This window comes from Macaca nemestrina, chromosome 17 (assembly GCF_043159975.1).
Source record: "Macaca nemestrina isolate mMacNem1 chromosome 17, mMacNem.hap1, whole genome shotgun sequence".
Classification (NCBI taxonomy): Eukaryota; Metazoa; Chordata; class Mammalia; order Primates; family Cercopithecidae; genus Macaca; species Macaca nemestrina.
In genome coordinates, this window is record NC_092141.1 from 88,257,769 (window position 1) to 88,277,512 (window position 19,744).

At 51.5% G+C, this 19,744-nt stretch overlaps 1 protein-coding gene across 21 annotated transcripts in view; it reads right to left on the reverse strand.

The window, feature by feature from the left end:
- Positions 1-19,744, reverse strand: part of LOC105469257 (RNA binding fox-1 homolog 3) — a 524,235-nt gene that overhangs the window by 205,295 nt on the left and 299,196 nt on the right. For all 21 annotated transcript variants that reach the window (XM_071081763.1, XM_071081762.1, XM_071081767.1 and 18 more), the window contains one exon: positions 14,740-14,845. Coding sequence is in view for 1 of the 21 variants with exons in the window: in XM_024788933.2 (XP_024644701.2) it covers positions 14,740-14,845 (106 nt within the window). In the remaining 20 variants the exon portion in view is untranslated. Of the gene's footprint in view, positions 1-14,739; positions 14,846-19,744 lie in introns of those variants that run through there.

Genomic DNA, 19,744 nt, shown 5'->3' on the forward strand with positions numbered 1-19,744 from the left:
GGCCGGAGTGCAGTGGCACAATCTTGGCTCATTGCAACCTCCACTTTCTGGTTCAAGTGATTCTCCTGCCTCAGCCTCCCGAGTAGCTGGGATTACAGACACGCACCACCATGACTGGCTAATTTTTGTATTTTTAGCAGAGATGGGGCTTCGCCATGTTGGCTGGGTTGGTCTTGAACTCCTGGCCTCAGGTGATCCGCCTGCCTCGACCTCCCAAAGTGCTGGGTTTACAGGCATGAGCCACTTGCCCAGCCTGAACCATTCTTGCTTTAGATAACCTGCTGCTTTGGGGTCTGAGAGATAAGCAGGAAGGCTGCCCTGTAGCAGTGGCATGGCCTACAAATGAGCCAGATGAAGGAGAAGAGAAATGTAGGGAGGCTGTCGGGGACTCATTCTGATTAGGATTTCAGCCCTAGCTGCTGTTACAGGATGGAGAGATGAAACAGGGCTGAGAAAGACCCTCGGCCAGCATGGGGTCAGCTAGGGCAGGGGAAGCAATGGCATAGTCTCATGGAGTCACCTGTCTGACTTCCAGAGCAGGTACAGATTCATCCAGAGCAGGTACAGATTCATCCAGAGCAGGTACAGAGTCACACAGAGCAGGTACAGAGTCACACAGAGCAGGTACAGATTCATACTGCAGCCTACTATGCGTTTCAAGTGGGGCCACCTGCCTGCCTTACAGAGTCAGAAAAGCAAATTGAACCAGTTTTCTATTCCTCTCCAACAAGCCGCTGCTCTTCCCTAACAGTTTATCTGCACTTAAGACCCCTCAGCAGAATCCTGGACTGGAGAGCAAGTTCATCGGATTAGATGGGGTGTAACTTTCACCCAGTTCTAGCCTTGAGTGTCTGTGCTGAACTCCGGTAGCAGACACTTTTGTTTTGTTTTGTTTTGTTTTGTTTTTGGATGGAGTCTCACTTTGTCTCCCAGGCTGGAATACAGTGGTGTGATCTCTGCTCACTGCAACCTCCACCTTCCAGGCTCAAGTCATTCTCCTGCCTCAGCCTCCCCAGTAGCTGGGACTACAGGTGCCCGCCACCATGCCCAGCTAATTTTTGTATTTTCAGTAGAGACAGGGTTTCACCATATTGGCCAGGCTGGTCTCGAACTCCTGACCTCAAATGACCCGCCTGCCGCGACTGGGATTACAAGCGTGAGCCACCACGCCCCGCTAGATACCTTTGTTTATTGGAGAAACTGGGAAGACGCGGAATGGGGGAAGGCAGGAGTTCAGCACCAAGGACAGCGACCCGCGGGTGGGAGGCGCTGCAAGCCGCGCGGCCGAACTCAGGACTGGGGGCTACGTGGAGGAGGCCTTGGTTCAGCTCTGCCCCATACCCCACGGGACACACATTTATCACCTGGAAACAGCGACCAGTGCTCAGGAAGGCTCATGCCACTGAAGATCTGCCTCCATTAAATCCAAAGCATGATGGCTTGTCGCTTGCTTTAATTCATTTCCCTGCCAACTCTTGATTTGAAGAGCTTTCTAAAGTTTTGTCCATCAAGAGGAAGAGATTTTCTTTTGGGGGTGGGTGAGACCTTGTTATGGAAGAGATCAGCGGCCAGTTCAGGCAGTGTGGTCTTCCACTTCGACTGTGATGTGTTTCTGTGTTGTTTGAAGTCTAGCTTGCCTTTCCTAGCACTCTCGGCCAGGGTCAGAGACTCCATGTGAGAGAAGATGGCCCCAGGGAATGTGCTTGGATTTGGGAATCTTCTCAGAGGCCGCGGTTTGACCTGGCACCAGTGGCTGGGGCCCATGAGCCACGCAGCATGCAGACAAAATCTGCCTCGTGTGTCCTCGCTAAATCCACAGTGCTAGAAATGCATTTAAAGGCAATCCTGCCCGCCCACAGCAGATTTTCCATACCCTGGCAATTGGAGCATGTTAAGGACGAGACACAGCTGCCAGGTCTGATTTCTTAAATCAAGATTCGTTTTGTAGGGAGAGCAGGAGAAAAAAATTAATGCACAACCTGGCAAGGTGAGGAAGCGAGGGAGGGATGCCCGCCACCTTGGCAGCTCTGTCCACTTCGGGTGGGAGCCAATTCCTTTCCAGCAAGTGCCTTCCAGCTCAGGGAAGGGGAGGGGCTTCCCACAGGCAGCCTGGGATGAGCAATGCCTCACTCAGGGTCTGAGTGCAGGTAAAGTCAGGTACTGATGGAAAGATCAGAAGTTGTTGGCTTACATTTTGTTTGATTTGTTTTTCTCCGAGTTTTCAGCCATTCTCACCACATCACACTTGGTTTCCTGCCCTGCCCCACTGTCAGCTCCCCCTGCTCCCTCAGCACCCTGGTTCCATCCCAGAAGGATGGATGAGCCAAGCTGGCCAGGCACAGCTTGAGGGTGGGATCTGGTACCTTCCCTTCCCTGGCTGCAAAGCATGGGGTGCATTTGAGGAAGGGTGAGAGCAGCACTGGGAGTGGGGACTGTGCAGTATGTTTGGGTCTGTCTGTGGCAGGGCATGGGGAAGGGCAGTTATTTGTAAATTATACTTAATTGATGAGACTTAAATAATAGATGAGCCAGCGTCATTCCCAGTGGCCCAGCAGTACTGACGGCCACCTTCATTCTTCCATTTCCCAATTACAGCTGGGTGGGGCTGGGCCTGGGGGAGGGGTGTCAAGAAGGGGATAGAAGAGGGCAGGGGAGCAATGGGGTGAATTAGAGACTTTTGTTGCATTTAATATCAATTCATTTTGCAGGCTGCTGACACAGCCAGATTTCACAGCTCCGAATTTATGGGGCTCCCCAGTGCACAGATGCAAAAGGAAAATGTAAAAGAACTTTTTAAAAAATGACCTGCCATCTGCAAAAAATTAAAAGAAAATTTTAACTCCCACCCCACAAAAAGTCATAAACATACACACGCATACACACACACACACACACACACACACACACAATCTGATTTTGATTTCTTATGTGGTTGAGGGACTCATCTCATTACATAATAATCACATTGTTCGCCAGAGCTGGGCTGTGTTTTGTTGCTCTATGGGCCTACTTTGTTACCTCTGCATATAAAAATGACAAGTGTAGTGAGAACATCAGCAAAAGGGACACGCTGAAGAACAGGCACAGTCCCGACTGGAGTAGGGTAGACCCCATCTAACCCCTCCCTGGGGAGCCAGGCTCCCAGGAAAATGCCCGATAGAAGAGTCCATACCTGGCCTCCAGCCTGGGAGGTTTGCTTCCTCCACACACACCAGCTGTAGACTCTCCCTGCTCCCTCCTCTCCCTCCTCCCCTTCCTCCTCTTCCTTTTTTCTTCTTTCTCCTCCTCCTCTGTCTTCTCCTCCTCTTGTCCTTCCTCCTTCTTTTCCTCCTCCTCTCCTTCTCCTCCTCTCCCTCCTCCTCTTTCTTTTCCTTCTCCCTACTTCTCCTCCTCTTCCTCCTCCCAGTCCTCCTCCCCCTCCTCCCGCTTCTCCTCCTTCCTCCTCCTCCTCTTCTTCTCCTCCTTTCTTTCCTCCTCATCCCCTCTCCCTCCTCCCCCTCCCTCCTCCTCTTCTTCCTCCTCCTGTCTCCCCCTCCCTCTCCTCTTCCTCCTCCCCCTCACCCACTTCTTTCTCCTCCTGCCCCTCTTCTCCCCACCAGCTCTGACTTTTTTCTCCTGATCTTGGCCAGTGTCTTGCTCTGTGTTTATTCATTTTCTTAAAGTGACATCCAAGGCCCACTACCTGCCCCATCTGGAGCTTGGCAGAGCCTCCTCTTCTCTGAGCAGCCATGAGCTGGGGACTGGGGTCACATAAAAGCTGAATGAGAATGACTCCCAACAAACTGCTGACACCCTGGACTCCCATCTAGGGACTCAGTGAGTGCTCCTTCCATGGGCCCCTTGGGATCCAGCCTCCCAGGCAGGCTTATCTATTGCCAAGGTGCCCCTCATGTGAGCCAGCCCTGTGAAGGGCTGTGTGCCTTTGGGAAGCACCAAAGCTGGGGCGCTGCTGCATGTCCCAGGCCAGCCCCAAGGGGAACTAGTAGAGCAGGTGAGGTTCATCTCTCCCTGGTGACATGGATTCCTTAGGCCATCCCCCTGGTACCACTGAGACCCCTTCCAATCAGCAGTCCCAGGGTCCCAGGAGCAGGCTGGGCTCTGATCTCCAGGAGAAAGAAGCAAAGCTGATGTAGGACAGACACTGTAAATCTGGCCCAGTGCCTGCCACAAAGCAGGTGGCCACAGGCCAGGGCACAGTGTGCCTTTCTCAGTGACGTGGGGGTCAGGCCCAAGTCATGTTTATTCATAATAAACACAGCTGGCCACACTGACCAGTCCATAGGTCCCAGCCCACTTGGGGGTGGCCCTCAGGAAGTTATGCCCTTGGAATTGGGCCACAGGAGCGGATAGGGTGACTCAGGCACTGGGTGCTTCCCCACCTCACTCCAGCTACTCTTTAGAAATTGTTCTAGACAGTTGAGCAGAAAAGCCTATTTGTCTGACTATATTCAAATGGTCAAATAAAAAAAAAAAAGCCCATGAATTACAAACAAAGCATGTGTCTGGGAAGATGTAACGGGTATTAGTGTCCCATTCTGGAAGTTTCTCCTTGTGGAGAGTTTGCCATCAAGCAAATATAAAATGCATTCGGGTTAAGTCATTGGACTCAGCAGCATCTCAGAGCAAACAGCTAAAAGTAGATGTGAGCCAGCTTAGACCAAGCAAGTCCAGGAGCACTGGAAATGTCTTCTGGAAGTCAGAAAAGCATCTACAGCTACTTTGCAGCACCCCATCGAGTAACACCCCAGGGTAAAGGAGCTATGCCTGCATTTAATGGGCAGTTTATTAAACACCAAATAAGTGCCGGGCACTGTGAAGGCGTGGGTGGGGGACAAAGCTAAACTGCAACAAATCTCGGCTTTTAGCTGCTCGTTCCTGGTAGAGAAGAGACTGGAGGCATAGGCTGGCTTCATGATAGGTGAGCGCAGAAAGCAGAGAGGCGGCGCTGGGAGAGTTGGGGCTACCTTCTCCAGGAGAGGACACCTGGATTAAATATCAGAAGACAAGCAACTTTTGACTAACAAGGGCTTTCCAGGCCAGGATGCAGCATGACCAAGGGTGCAGCGGTCAGCAAGCCAATGCTTCACTTGATGGAGAGGGTCAGGAAGATTCTGCAGCCACCAGGTCACCAAACTTGGTGGAATGCAGCACACCAGGAGAACAGCAGGGCATTGCAGCCCCAGAACCTGCCGATAAAGCCATCTCAGGCCAGTGATGTGTCAGAAGGTTCCCCCTGAGATCCCAGGGTCGTCTCGCAGGCAGGGTCCAGCTGGAGAAGCTGGGGGCCCCACCTCTTAACACTGCCCCCACTTATATACCCTGAGTTTGAGGTGTCAGAGGTGGGGGCGTGGAGCCGGAGCGGTTTTTCAACCAATGAAGTGGAAGTGGGTGGAGGGCTGTGGTGTGGGCAACACTGCAACATGCCACTGCTGTTGGATGCGAGTGATGTTGACCTTGATGGCAGGACAAGACAGCAGCAAACAGACCGCGTTGGTGGCACGATCGATCAGGGCTGGGTGGTGGCACCAGACAGCGGCCTGCTGATGCAAGGCTGGGAGGTGGGAGGACGGGAGTCTGTAACTGGAGAGGTTTGTTTGGATTCAGCATTGCTGAAATCTTCCCTGGTGGCATATGCGGCTCGCCTCGGAAATATGGGAGGGACATGGGAAATGAACTCATAAATAAGAGGCCAGGTGCGGTATCTCGGTGCTGGCAAAACAGAGGCCAGAGAGGGCGGGATGGGGGGGCGGGTCCCATTCCTGAAAGGAAACCTGGCAAACCCTGTCCAGCACACCCAGACACAACCCTGGAGGGCATCGGGCTCTGTTAGGGGCTGAGTTTTGTGCCTTCAAAATTCCTACATTGAAGTCCTAACCACCGGTTCCTTAAAATGGGACTGTACAGGCAGCCGTCTGGATCTTAGAGTTCTGCATCCATGGCTTAAACCAACCACAGATCAAAAGTATTAGAAAAATAAATAAAAACAATGATACAACAATACAAACAACAGAAGTGAAAAAATACAGTGTAATTGCTACTTTCATGGCATCTACATTGTATGAGGCCTTGTGCCTCACCTAGAGGTGGTCTCTGGGGTACCGGAGGAAGCACGTGGGTTACACGCAGAGGCCACGCCATTTCATACTGGGTGTACGGGAGGATGCACGGGGGTGACATGCAGAGGCCATGCCATTTCATACCAGGGGCTTGAGCATCATCGGATTGTAGGGTTTCTGGAACTAACCCCCTGAGGATACCAAGGGACAACTGTATTTAGAGATATGGACTTCGAAGGGGTAATTTGGCTAAACTGAGTTAATTAGGGTGAGTCCTAATCCAAAGTGACTGGTCTCTGGAAGAGGAGATTAGGACGGATGCAGACAGAAGGATGGTCACATGAGGACACGGAGAAGACGGCATCTACATGCCAAGGGGAACGGCCATGTGCCCGCCTCCAGCATCTCTGTTTAGCCAGCTCCTTAATACTCCACATGGGCTTTCCTTGATTAGGCCTCCAAAGGAATCTGCCGACATCTTTTTTTTTTTTTTTTTTCTGAGACAGAGTCTCACTCTGTGGCCCAGGCTGGAGTGCAGTGGCATGATCTGGGCTCACTGCAACCTCCGCCTCCCAGGTTCCAGAAATTCTCCCGCCTCAGCCTCCCGAGTGGCTGGGCTTACAGGAACCTGCCAGCACACCTGGCTAACTTTTGTATTTTTGGTAGAGAAAGTGTTTTGCCATGTTGGCCTGGCTGGTCTCAAACTCCTGACCTCCAGTGATCTGCCCACTTTGTCCTCCAAAAGTGCTGGGATTACAGGCGTGAGCCACTGTGCCCGGTTCCTGCCAACACCTTGATCTTGGACTTCCAGCCTCTGGAGCCACGAGAGAAGAAATTTCCATTGCCGGGGCCACCCTGTCTGTGCTGTGTTGTTGCAGCCCCCAGAAATTGATATGGGTCCCAAGCATTCAATATTGCCCTGAGAAATACCCAGAATCCAGTGGAGATGGGAAGAATCAGAAAGGAAAGTAGGTGATTCTATCCGAAGTGGGGAGATGTGATCCTGCTAATTTGAGCCCTGATTAAAAAAAAAAAAAATCTTTGATTTCTTAATAAAAAGGAAATAGAGAAATAGACTTTGGGAGAAAACCGTGGAGGAGGGGAGAATCTGTGTGGGTTAAATAAGCTTAACCGTGAACAGCAGAAAGACCTACCAGACAGTCAGTGACGGAACCAGGAGGCCAGGGCAACGTGGACTGGCGTGTTCTACCAGAGCTGATGGAGAGACCATTTTGGATAAAGACGATATTGCTGTGACTATTATTATTATGGTTGTTTTGCCTGATGTGATGAATGCCTCAGGGGATCTAGTTTCCAAGCTGACGTTTCAAGACTCTGGGGGACACCCAGACGTGACCCTGTGCCTCTGCACCGGAGACCTTGGTGAGGCACCCGGGGCTGCACGTGTATTTTAAGTTTCTAGAAGAGATGAATGGGTCTTGGGAGAAAATGGACATTGCAGTGCTTCCTTTTCAGAAAATTCTTCCTGAGGTGGCCACAAAGCTTTTATAAACAAAGTCCCAAACAGGGGAGGCATAGCTACCAGGGCTGATGCAGGGCCCTGACTCCGGCCTTGACTTTGGGAGAACATGCCCCTTTTCCTCACCATCACCTCTTGAAATATCGCGGGCCACCAGATCACCCCTTCCCAGTCCCCACACTACGTTCGTTTTAACATACGTAGGCCCCAGGGAGGGGCCTCTGGCTAGGAGATGCTCCCCTGCTGGGATGGACCTGGGAGAGCCTCAGAGGCCACTCTCTGGGTCCCAGCCTATGTAATGTATGGGACTTTCTTGGTCCCAGCCCGTTATGTCAAGAAGGACTTTGTACATGTGGACCAAGCCCTTCAATTAGGCCCAGCCCTCGGGGCCGTGAGTTGTCCATCTGGGCCACACCCGGACTTGGAACCCCTCTGGTTGAGTGGCTAATAGAAGACAAAGTCTCCCAGAGTGATAAGCCTTGTGTAGCACCAGGGGGAACATTGCCTCGGTGGCATGTGTGTTTTCAAGACTGAGACCACAGAGGTGTATTCCGAACAGTCTGGCACTCAGGGTCGCCTTGACAAGGCTCTGGCCCTGCTCATCTAAAGGCCATCTGCAGGCCAGTCTCACAGGCTCTGCCTTTATGTGTGAGAAAGCAGGGGAGGAGAACCTCGCTGCAAGGCGAGTTTCCAAGTCAGTCCATCTTCCATCCCACAGTGTCAAGACAGTCATGAAAATCCAGACCCACCTGGAGCAGCACTACTCCCAGCGGCCAAAGGGGGCAGCAGCCCAGGTGTCCATCAAGGGATGGACAGAGAAGCAGAATGTGGTTCCCCCACCCATACATTGGAACCTACGGGGCCTTAAAAAGGAAGGAAATCCTGACACAGGCCACAACGTGGATGAGCCCCGAAGATGTTGTGCTGAGTGAAATAAGCCAGACTCAAACGGACAAATACTGTGTGATCCCACTCACGTGAGGTCCCTGGAGTCATCCCATTCACAGAGATGGAATACGGGATGGAGACTGCTAGGGACTGGGGGAGCGGGGTGGTTTCTAAATTGGGGGGTATTATTTAATGGGAACAGAGTTTCAGCTTTGCAAGATGAAGAGTTCAGGAGACGGATGGTGGTGATCTTTGCACAACAACGTAAATGCACTTATACCACTGAACTAAAGATGGTCAAGACGTCAGCTTTTGCTCTGTGTATTCTAACATAATTAAAAACAAGTGTGAACAAACATGGGCACCCACTGAGCTCTCACTGCGTGCTGGGCACTGTGCCGATTCCTTCCCACACAATAAACAAATACCTCTCCCCTTCCATCAACAGCTCTTCAAGAGACACGTTACTGTCCCATTTCATGGATAAGAAACCAAGGCCTAGAGGTTAAGTACATGATCCAGGATCACTCACTAATAAGACGGAGCCAGGGTTCCACCCAGGGTGCGGTGGCTCATGCCTGTAATCTCAGCACTTTGGGAGGCCGAGGCGGGTGGATCACCTGAGGTCAGGAACTTGAGACCAGCTTGGCCAACATGGTGAAACCCCTTCTCTACTAAAAACACAAAAAATTGGCAGGGCGTGGTAGCAGGCGCCTGTAATCCCAGCTACTTGGGAGGCTGAGGCAGGAGAATTGCTTGAACCTGAGATCACACCATTGCACTCCAGCCTGGGCAACAAGAGCAAAACTCCATCTCAAAAAACAAAACAAAAAAAATAAATAAAATAGATGGTGAAAGAAATGAGTGGGTGAATGAATGAATGATACCAAGTGTCAGGCTTTATATACCATTGAACTTGCCTTGGTTTGCAAAGGTTTTTTGTTTGTTTGTTTGTTTGGCTTTTTTTTTTTTTTGAGACAGAGTCTTGCTCTGTTGCCCAGGCTGGAGTGCAGTGGCCAGATCTCGGCTCACTGAAAGCTCCGCCTCCCGGGTTTACGCCATTCTCCTGCCTCAGCCTCCCGAGTAGCTGGGACTACAGGCGCCCGCCACCTCGCCCGGCTAGCTTTCTGTATTTTTTTTTTTTTTTTTTTTTTTTTTTTTTTTTTTTTTTTTTTTTTTTTTTTAGTGAGATGGGGTTTCACTATGTTAGCCAGGATGGTCTTGATCTCCTGACCTCGTGATCTGCCCGCCTTACCCTCCCAAAGTGCTGGGATTACGGGCTTAAGCCACTGCACCTGGCCAAGTTTGCAAAGGTTTTGACTGGTGGTAGTTGGGATGCCTTTTAAAACAAAACAATATTTAAAATAGTCCCAAGTAAGGGGCTTGACTTTGGAGTGATGGAAATGTTTTGGAATGAGACAGAGGTGGTGAATGTACTCAATACCCCTGAGTTGTTCACTTTAAAAGGTCCATTTTGACTGGGCACGGAGGCTTACGCCTGTAATCCCAGCACTTTGGGTAGCTAAGGCTGGAGGATTTCTTGAGCCCAGGAGTTTGAGGCCAGCTTGGGCAACATAGTGAGACCCCATCTCTACAAAAAAAGATATTTAAAAATGAGCTGGTTTTGATGGTGTGCATCTGTGGCCCCAGCTACTTGGGAGGCTGAGGTAGGAGGATCGCTTGGGCCTGGGGCTAGAGGCTATAGTAAGCTGTAATCACACTACTGTACTCCAGCCTGTGTGACAGAATGAGACCTTGTCTCAAATATAATAGTCCATTTATGCTACTCTTTTTAATTCACCAAATTATTTTAGAAATATATATACCTGAAATTGAATAGAAATATACCAGAAATATGTTTACTGCTTATGTGGTATATGGTTGCATAAATATACACACAAACGCTTCGCCTGTGGGCAGCATCCTCTGAGTGGTCTTGGGGAAGTGGGGGTCTCAGGGGTCTTCAGCTGGACTTGTTAGGGCAAAGATGCTCACCACCTTGTGCCCCCTCAGGTGCTGAGCCCGGAGACTCTAACCTGCAGGCCAGGGATCTGGGTTTCTTTTCAACCTGATTTTATTAAAAGTCCCCTGAGCATTTTCTCTTCTGATGTTTGTCCGCCTCCTGAAATAATGAGTCACATGGGCTGGAGGCACTGACCTGCCCAGACTCATCAACATCTATTTCCCTTTATCTTTTAGAGAGAAATGATAGTTTCTTCCCCAAGAATAGTGGCTAGGGGCAGACCATCTGATAAATAGATATGATTAATAATGAATTAATTAACATCACCTTTCAGCTGACAATGAAGAGAAGCTTCCACACACTAGGTGCACGTACGTGTGTGTATGCACCTGCGTGTGCGGCACACAGCGTGCACGTGTTTGTATGCATGTGTGCATGTCGGCCTGTGTGTGTGTGTGTGTGTGTGTGTGTGTGTGTGTGTGTGTGTGTACTTGGCCACACATGCATCTGGAGGACCTGGGAAGGATCTCCACGAGGGAAGGAACGTGAAGTCAAATGCACCACCCACTACACAGCTGCCTGTGACTTGGGGTTTTATCCATTATACGAAGTTTTAACGCCCCAGGGAGCCCATTTCTCAAAGAAGCTCTTTGGAGTATATGTTTGCAGACTCCTTTATAATGTGAATAATCATTTTCTAATACCTGTTTGGAAAATTAATCTTCTCGTTTCTTAGAGTGTAGCATAGCGTTTTGGAAATAGGGTTGGTGGCTAATGCCTGTCTCAGTATTTGCAAACAGGCTTGAGGGACTGGTTATGGTTTTTGTATGCAATGGAATGATATTCAATCATGAAGAATGAGGTTAATAGCAACCTAGAAATATGTTCCTGAGAATACTGTCTAGCAACAACAGGTTACAAAACAAAATATATATGTATATACATATACACGTAAATATATGTATATATGTACATATATTTGTATATAATATAAATATATATACATAGGTACCTATATATTTTGATATATATGTGTATATATATAAATATATATAGCATGATCCTGTTTTTACAGAAGGATTTTCATACTCTTTTGGGTTAAAAATTATTGCTAGAAGATCACACACACATCACACATGCACCGAGGTGTGAGCTATGGTTATTTCTGACAGATTGTTGCTTCTTTGTTTTTCTTGTCTGTATTTTCCAGAAAAACATCTATTTCTTGTGTAATAATAAAGATATACTGACCTGACTTTAATTGAAAAAGAAAATTATTGATCTTGCTGAAGGTCCCCAGACCCTCCTAACCCCAGGGGAGGGAAGATGATGGGATTAGAATAAGAGGATGGAAGTCAAACCCGGGGTCCCTGTTCTTGGTTCCAACTCTAAGATTCTTGGAAGGTGCTGGTGGCTGTTGGGTTACATGAGGGAGAGCTGGCCGTGAAACGGGCACCGTGTTCTCGAGGCAGAGTCTTGCTTACCCCTGCTTGTGTCTGCGGGAGAACCAAATCCCTCACCTCCTTCACTTGCCTCCTCCCTCCACCGTGTCTCACACTGGAGCACTCCATCATTTTCCACGGACGCCATCCTGAGCCCCGTGCTTAGAGGGCTGGGTGGACTCCGCTGTGGCCCTGCTCTCAGAGGATGCTGTTTCAGCAAGGGTGGGGGGGCCGCCGCCTGGCCAGGGCAGGAAGCACAGCTCTGGCTATTTTTAATCAATCATCAACCCCTACGATGGTGGCCCCCAGTGGCTCAGTTCCTGAAGATCAGGCAGATGAAGCAGAGCCAGTAAAGGGTTCTTGCCTGTGTGGTGGGGAAAGGGAGAGGTGGGGGCAGAGGGCTTGGAACCCTGCGACCAGCCAAGCCCTGCCATCGTAGCTATTACTGGGATGAAGGGATCAGTTTCGTCCTGCCTTTCAATCATTATGTTTTTCTTTTCTACCCACCCAACTTCCCAAAACAGAATCAGATGAGAAACCCTAAAAGGGTCCACCCTAAAAATAATCAGAAAATAAAAAACCCTAAAAATAATCAGAAAAATCGAGACGACGCACAGCCATCCCAACGGGGCTTGCTGTTTGGTTTCAGAGCCCCGTGTTTCCACCTACATTTCCCAAGACAGGGCAGAGCCCCGCCCCCCTTGTCCGCCTCCTCTGGACAGACAGACGTGAAATGCGCTCGGCTGCCCCCTCCAGCGAGCCCCCGAACAGGGGAGAAAGACTTTGGGGAAGTCATGGTCACATCTTTCTGCCTCTCCCTTGGCCCTTTGTCTTCCTCCCATACAGCCTGTGTGGGCTGGGGCGGGGGCTGGACCAGCTGCACAGCTCTGAGCTGAACAAACTCCTGAAAGGGCAGGGAGCCTCCACTGGGCCATTTTTCAGATTTTAATTCCATTGAATGAAACTTAAAAAGGCCTTTTCGTTTGCTCAGCCTGAATTCCCTCTCTGCCGTGGGCAGCCAGCCTCCCTCCAAGGAAAGCAGAACAACCAGCTGAGAGTGCACAACCTGGCTAACCATCCAGGGCTGACCTACCGTAGCCTCTAGCGTCCAGCCCTGGGCAGCGGTTGTGCGAGCCAGTGACTGGAGGCTGCCCAAACTCTGCCGTCACTGGCCGCCGTGCTAGAGCTCAGCTAGGGTCGAGTTTCACAAAAACCGCAGCATCCACAGTCTGACTTCATGTCCAGCGGGTGAAAGCCAGAAAACATAGACGAAATCTAGCCAACAGGGCCCCATGCTCCGCAGAAAACATCCTGACCTGAGGCCTACAGGCAGCGGCTGCTGTGGCCAGATAACCCCAGCCTGAGCCTCAGCTCGGCCAGTTCCCAGCTGGGTGGCCGTGACCTCCCTGAGTCCTGCTAAGAGCACCCACGCACGACAACGGCGGAAAGTAAATGAGACGGGGCTGTGAGACATTTCCCCAACCCAAGCCACTCAACAATGCTAGCTGACAATGCGCCAGGCCAGGGCACCTCACACATCCATGCAGAACGCCAGCCACGGCCCGCACGCGTGTGACTCTCTTGGAATTCGGCTAATCAGGTGCAATGGAGCCTGCTGCCAGCCCAGCCTGGCACACCTGCCCTTGGAAGCGCCCCTCCCCTCCCTGCTTTGTTCCTGGGGCTCCCTTCCCTTACTGTTTCCAACTCAGGTTAACAATTCCTGCCGCAGCCTCCAGGCCTGGGAGAGGATGAGGGTGGGGTCTTCCTCGGGGGCCACCCCAAGGTCACTTCCTCCCTTTCCCTTCCACGCTGCTGAGTCGGCAGAAGGACGTGAGAGGGTGCAGGCAAGAAGGAAGGTGCCAGAAGGTCCAGGGTGCCCTCCCTGCCTCCCTCTCTCTGCTGCCCAGATGCCAACAGCCCCACCTGAGCCAACCTCCTCGGCCTCCCGTGCCGGGTGCCCTCCTCTACCCCCAGCTTAACAGCACCTGGGAGAGCTTTGCCATGCCCGGTGCTCAGACCTGCCAGCCTGGGCGTTGGGCCTCTGTCAGGGGGAAGATGAGAGGCTGGGGGAAAGGGGAACCCCTCTCCTGGTCTGGGGCCCGACATCCACGACTCTTGGAGAGTCTGGGAGAGTCTGGCCCCAGGCTCTCTGAGGGAGTTTTCTTTGATATTTATTAACCCACTTTCTCTCCTGGCACTCGGAGCAAGGAGGGAACCTCAGCCAAGGCTATTAATAGGCTAAGGCCATCCCTGGGGAGAAGAATGAGCTCATACCTACAGCACAGGTGCCAAGTATAATAAAGGTTTCCGACTCAGGCCTAAATATAGGCTGCGGCCACCTCGGGGCGCAGAAGGAGGGCCTCGCGTGAGCTGTGCGTGTCCGCCCTGTTGCCATCCAGCTGGCCACTTGGGCAAAGCTTTTTGACACCTGTGCCCAGGACAAGCTCTACCAGGAGAAGATCTTGCGGTCACGCAGTCCTGTTCTATCCTAGGTCAGCCCCAGTGGGAGCCACCCAGGAGGCGGGGGAGGCGAAATGACATGCAATATAAATGACTCCTGTAAACAGAGAGTTTAATAAAAAGGCAGTGAGGGAATTTATGGGCAACCCAAGGAAAATTAAAATTATTTATCTACTTACCTCCCTTGCTGGCTGATCAGTCTATTAATTATCTATTATACACTCACTGATTTGCATTTTAGTGAGGGGACTAGAGAAGGGCAGGTGAAAAGCACAGAGGAGTTGGGGAACCCCATGGTGGGGACCCTCCTCTCTGCAGACCAAAGCTCCCCCTGCAGACACCCTCACTCATCGCCCCTCACGGCGGTGGGCCGCCCCGAGGCCTGGGAGAAGCCCCCATCTGAGAACCAGCTCGGGGGGAGCAGACAGCAATGCATAGAGAGGTTCATACCTGTTTGCAGAGGGCTGACTCCAGGAGCAGGTTCCCAGACGGAGGGGCTGCAGACCAGCTCTGGGAAAATGGTGGCAGAATTTCCTCTGGCTGTTCTGACTTCACGCTGCATTTTAAAAAGAAAACAAGAGAACAAAACGATTTTCAATCTCTGAATATCTGGAGTGCATCAGACGCACGCTCTCCCGCACTCTTGATTGAAAATATTACAGGACAGAGTGTCACGGGAACTATGTCTTTTGAACGATACAAACAGGAGTGCGTTAGGCTGGGAGAAGCTGCAAGAAGGTGTCCTTGTCTACCTCCTCACGGGTAGAAGATGCTTCCAGCTCTGCAGCCCTGGATATTGCAGGTGAGACTCACGGTATCAAAACCGAAGCTGGGGTCAGAGGGGAGAGTGCCAGCAGGTCACGGGGTCAGGCTGGAGGTTGGACTGATGGGGGAATGGCCCAATCGCCTGTCCCCAAGGTGGGTCCCCGGTCTCTCTCACACCGGCAGAGCCTCCTTGGGGATGAATCCTCAGCACCAGCCCCATTACCAGGCCCAGCTCCCGAGTGCTGGGCTGCATCCTAGAGGAAATTGTAACAGCCGGCGTGGGTTGAGCAGCCCCCGTGGTTTGCACTTGTGGCCTAGCTAGGTCCTCGATGGGAAGCAAGGCTGTTTTCTCATCAGATCCCATCAGGGTCACGAGCAGCCGTGAATTCTCCTTCTTGGTCTTAGGCTTTTCCGGGGTTGACAGTGTGAAGGCCTCTGGCCACCAGGCCTCCCTGCTAGACACTGGGTGGGGGCAATGTCAACAGGGCACCTGGCTTCTGCCTGTTAGCGGCTCACCCTGCTGATCTGTGTTGGCTGTGAGCAGGGACTGAGTCAGCCATTTTCCGAGTGTTTCTGTTCCCTCAAAGGCCGCATGTGATGGTATTTGAAGGTGGGGCCTTTGGGAGGTCATAAAGTCATGAGGGTGGGGCTCTCTGAATGGGATGAGCACCCTCATAAGAGTGTCTGTCTCCCTCTCTCTCCTCTCTCTCCACCTACCCCCCAATCCCCCGGTGACAATACACCAGATCTGCTGGCACCTGGATCTCGGATTTCCCAGTCTCCACAACCGTAAGAAGTAAATGTTTGTTGGACCAGATGCGGTGGCTCATGCCTGGAATCCCAGCACTTTGGGTAGCCAAGGCGGGGGGATCACTTGAGGCCAGGAGTTTGAGACCAGTCTGGCCAACACGGTGAAACCCCATCTTTACTAAAAATACAAAAGTTAGCCGAATGTGGTGAGTCCCAGCTACTAGGGAGGCTGAGACAAGAGAATCGCTTAAACCTGGGAGGCAGAGATTGCAGTGAGCTGAGATCACACCACTGCACTCCAGTCTGGACAACAGAGCAAGACTCTGTCTCAAAAAATAAAATAAAATAAAATAAAATAAAATAAAATAAAATAAAAGTTTATTGTTTAAGCCACCCAGTCTATGACATCTTGTTAGAGCAACCCCAGCCCGCTAAAACAGAGCCTCATGTGGCTTGTGTTCCTCAAAGCACCTGAGAGTGGATTTTGCACAGGAAGGAGGAAGGAAGACAGGGCAGGAAGGGGGTGTCACATGATCGGGGTCTCCACTGAAACTTTGGACTCTTCCTCCCTCCACCTCTCCTGAGACTTCCTCTCCCACACCGTGGCTCTGGCCCTGTGGGCACCGCCCCATCTCCTGCATACGCCCCACCCTCCCACTCCCAACGCTGCTTCTCACACCTGCTCCTTGCTCCCTCTGCCCCACCCATGGGGGCCTTCTGGTTGGATTTGACCTCAGGGTCATTGCACATGTTGTCCCCTCCTCCAGGTGTTGCATGACACCTGCTTGTCCAGGCCTCCCCTCGGAGAAGCCCCCAGCCGTTGTATCGGAAGACCCCGCCCCATCCCTGCCGCTTCTGCTCAGGACCTGTCGCACCATAATATGGTTTGGCTCTGTGTTCCCACCCAAATCTCATCTGGAATTGTGATCCCCACGTGTTGAGGGAGGGACCTGGTGGGAGGTGACTGGATTATGGGGATGGTTTCCCCCATGCTGTTCTTGTGATGGTGAATTCTCGTGAGATCTGATGGTTTAAAAGTAGTTGGCAGTTCCCCCCTCGCACTCATCTCCTGCCACCATGTAAGACGCACCTCGCTTCTCCTTCACTTTCAGCCGTGATTGTACGTTTCCTGAGGCCTCCCCAGACATGAGGAACGGTGAGTCAATTAAAGCTCTTTGCTTTATAAATTACCCAGTCTCAGGTAATTCTTCATACCCCACAGTCATAAAGTAGTGTTGTCATTGTCTTCATTTGTGCACAAGGCCCTAAAATGGAAGTTTCCCAAGGACACGTGGAGCTGCCGCGCGGTCTCTATACCGGAGTAGGGCCTGGCAAGCCGCAGATGCTCAGGGAATGAGGAACAAGGGATAAACGTGTGAATGCACGGCTATCCCGGACACGGTATTCCAACTCCTATTCGCACTCCCTACCAGTAGCATGGCCTCCTTATCATACATTCCCCACCCTGTCCCTAGAGTAGATTTTTAAAGCACAAAGTTGTTTAAAATCCCTTGAAGCTCCCTTCAAGGCCTGGGGGTTAAGTCCAGATTCCTGAGCCTGGGGGTCCAGGCCCTTCACAGTCAGTTTTACCTCCTTCCCAGGGTCCTCTCCCCATGACCTGTGCACACTTCAGCCCTGCCAGCCCGCCTAGGCCAGGGCGAGACCTCCTCTGTGTCCCTAGAGCAATCTGTCACCAAGCTCAAGGCTCCTGTAGAGTTTTTTCTGCACTCCTCTGAGCACAGGCTCCCATGGGCCCCTCCCACCCCTGTCTCTCTTTTCTCTCCTACCCACCCCCTAGCTCTGTCCTGCTTCCAGGACAGTCAGCAGCGGCTGTCCATTTCCCCACTGCCAAGGGCCCTGTCCTGTCAGGGAGGTGGAGCTCCTGCAGGCTTACAGAGGGGAAGGACCTCCGCCCTCCTCCTGCATTCCCCAGCCTTTGTCCGGGCCTTTCTGTGGAGGGAGCACGGCTCCATTTCTCACCGGTAGCAGACAAGTCACCCCTTAGCGCTGCCTCAGCATTAAACATCTAATGCAAGTCAGGAGCCCATTTTCCATAACACACAGAAACATTGCTGTTTCCAGGAGTTTACTGCCCTCTAGGCCCATCCATTGAACCCTGGTCATCAGCTCTTGGGGTCTTGGGGCATTTGATGGTCAGTGTTATGCATCCACTTGGCCAGGATCTCGTCCCCTGGGATTCAGTCCAGCACAAACCTAGGTGTTGCTGGGGTGGTACTTGGTAACTGTGGCTAATGCCTAAAGTCAGTTGATTTCAGCACAGGATATGGCCTTTCTTAATGTGGGCAGCTTCATCCAGTCAGTCGAAAGGCCTTAACAGCAAAAACTAAGGTTATCTGGGGAAAAACATGCTGCCTCAAGACTGCGACACCAGCCGGGCACGGTGGGTCACGCCTGTAATCCCAGCACTTTGGGAGGTTGAGGCAGGTGGATCACCTGAAGTCAGGAGTTTGAGACCAGCCTGACCAATATGGTGAAACCCCGTCTGTACTAAAAATACCAAAATTAGCCAGGCATGGTGGTGGGCACCTGTAGTCCCAGCTACTCAGGAGGCTGAGGCAGGAGACTCACTTGAACCAAGGAGGCAGAGGTTGCAGTGAGCCGAGATCGCACCAATGCACTCCAGCCTGGGTAAGAAGAGCAAGATGCCATCTCAAAAGAAAAAAAAAAAAAAAAAAAAAAGATTGAAGCACCAATTCCTGCCTGAGGTTCCAGCCTGTCCACCTATCCTACAGAGTTCAGATTCGGCAGCCTTCACAACAACATGACCTAATTCCTGAAAATCTGTCTGTCCTATCTATCTATCAATCTATCTGTCCTGTCCTATCTATCTATCTATCTATCTATCTATCTATCTATCTATCTATCTATCTATCTAATCTATCTACCTACCTACTTACCTACCTACCTATCTAGGGCCTCTGGGATCTCTCCCAGATTGGGTTCCTGGAGCTGACCCTGTCCATCAACAGAACCAGACATCCCACCTCCCCATGTTCTGCCCAGCATGCAGTCTTGGCTGGTGGAATATGAAGTTGTGCCCCATGATGGCAGAAACAGGGAAGGGGAAGGAGGCAGCCCGAGGCCTCCTGTCTGCTTGAGGGCAAGGACTGCACTTTCACGAACCTGGAACAAACTGTCCCTCCTGAACCTAGGTAAAGTCAGGCACAGCTGTGATGAGGACAACCCAGGTGCCAGCTTCACTCAGACCTGAAAATCCCTCCCCGTCAGAGCTGACATTTCAGGACAGGTGTCTCCCCTCTCCCTTCTCCTCCTCCTTCCTGACTATCGCTTCCCAATTCTGATGATGTATCAATAACTGCAAAGCAAAATGCCACAGTTAGCAGCGCTACTGTACTGTAACTAATCGTTTTCTGAATCGATTCTCAGGGTTGTGTGTGCACAGTGAGGTGGGGCTGCCTCTCCAAAGCCGCTGCAGCCTCCAGGAATTAGGCACACCAGGAGAAGTTTCAGGAGACAAAGAAGAGGGCTGAGAAGAAAAGGGGAGCAGGCAGGGGGAGAGACAAGGAAAATAGCAGATTTTTTTAAAAAGAGGGCGAGGGGAGATTCTCAATGAGACACAGCCGGCGGCAGCAAGCCACAGCCTGACCCGCCTTTCTAGGGTGCAGCAGAGATGAGGAAGGGGCTGTGGCCTGAGCCCTTTTGATGGGATGAGGTGTGGTAGGCAGGAGGCAGGCCACCAGATGCACTGCGAGGGCAGGAGCATGAGTCTGCTGGGCTCTGTCCTGTGCTCTTAGAATGTCTGAGTGAGGATACTAGGCCAGACCAGACCAGGGTCCCCAAAGTGGGGGCAGGTGGTGGGGCTGGCTGTCAGGTGACAGGTACCTTCCTGGGATGGGGACACAGGGGAGAAGGCAGACTGCTGTACACCCACCTGTTCGAAGCAGCAAGAAAGACTCAG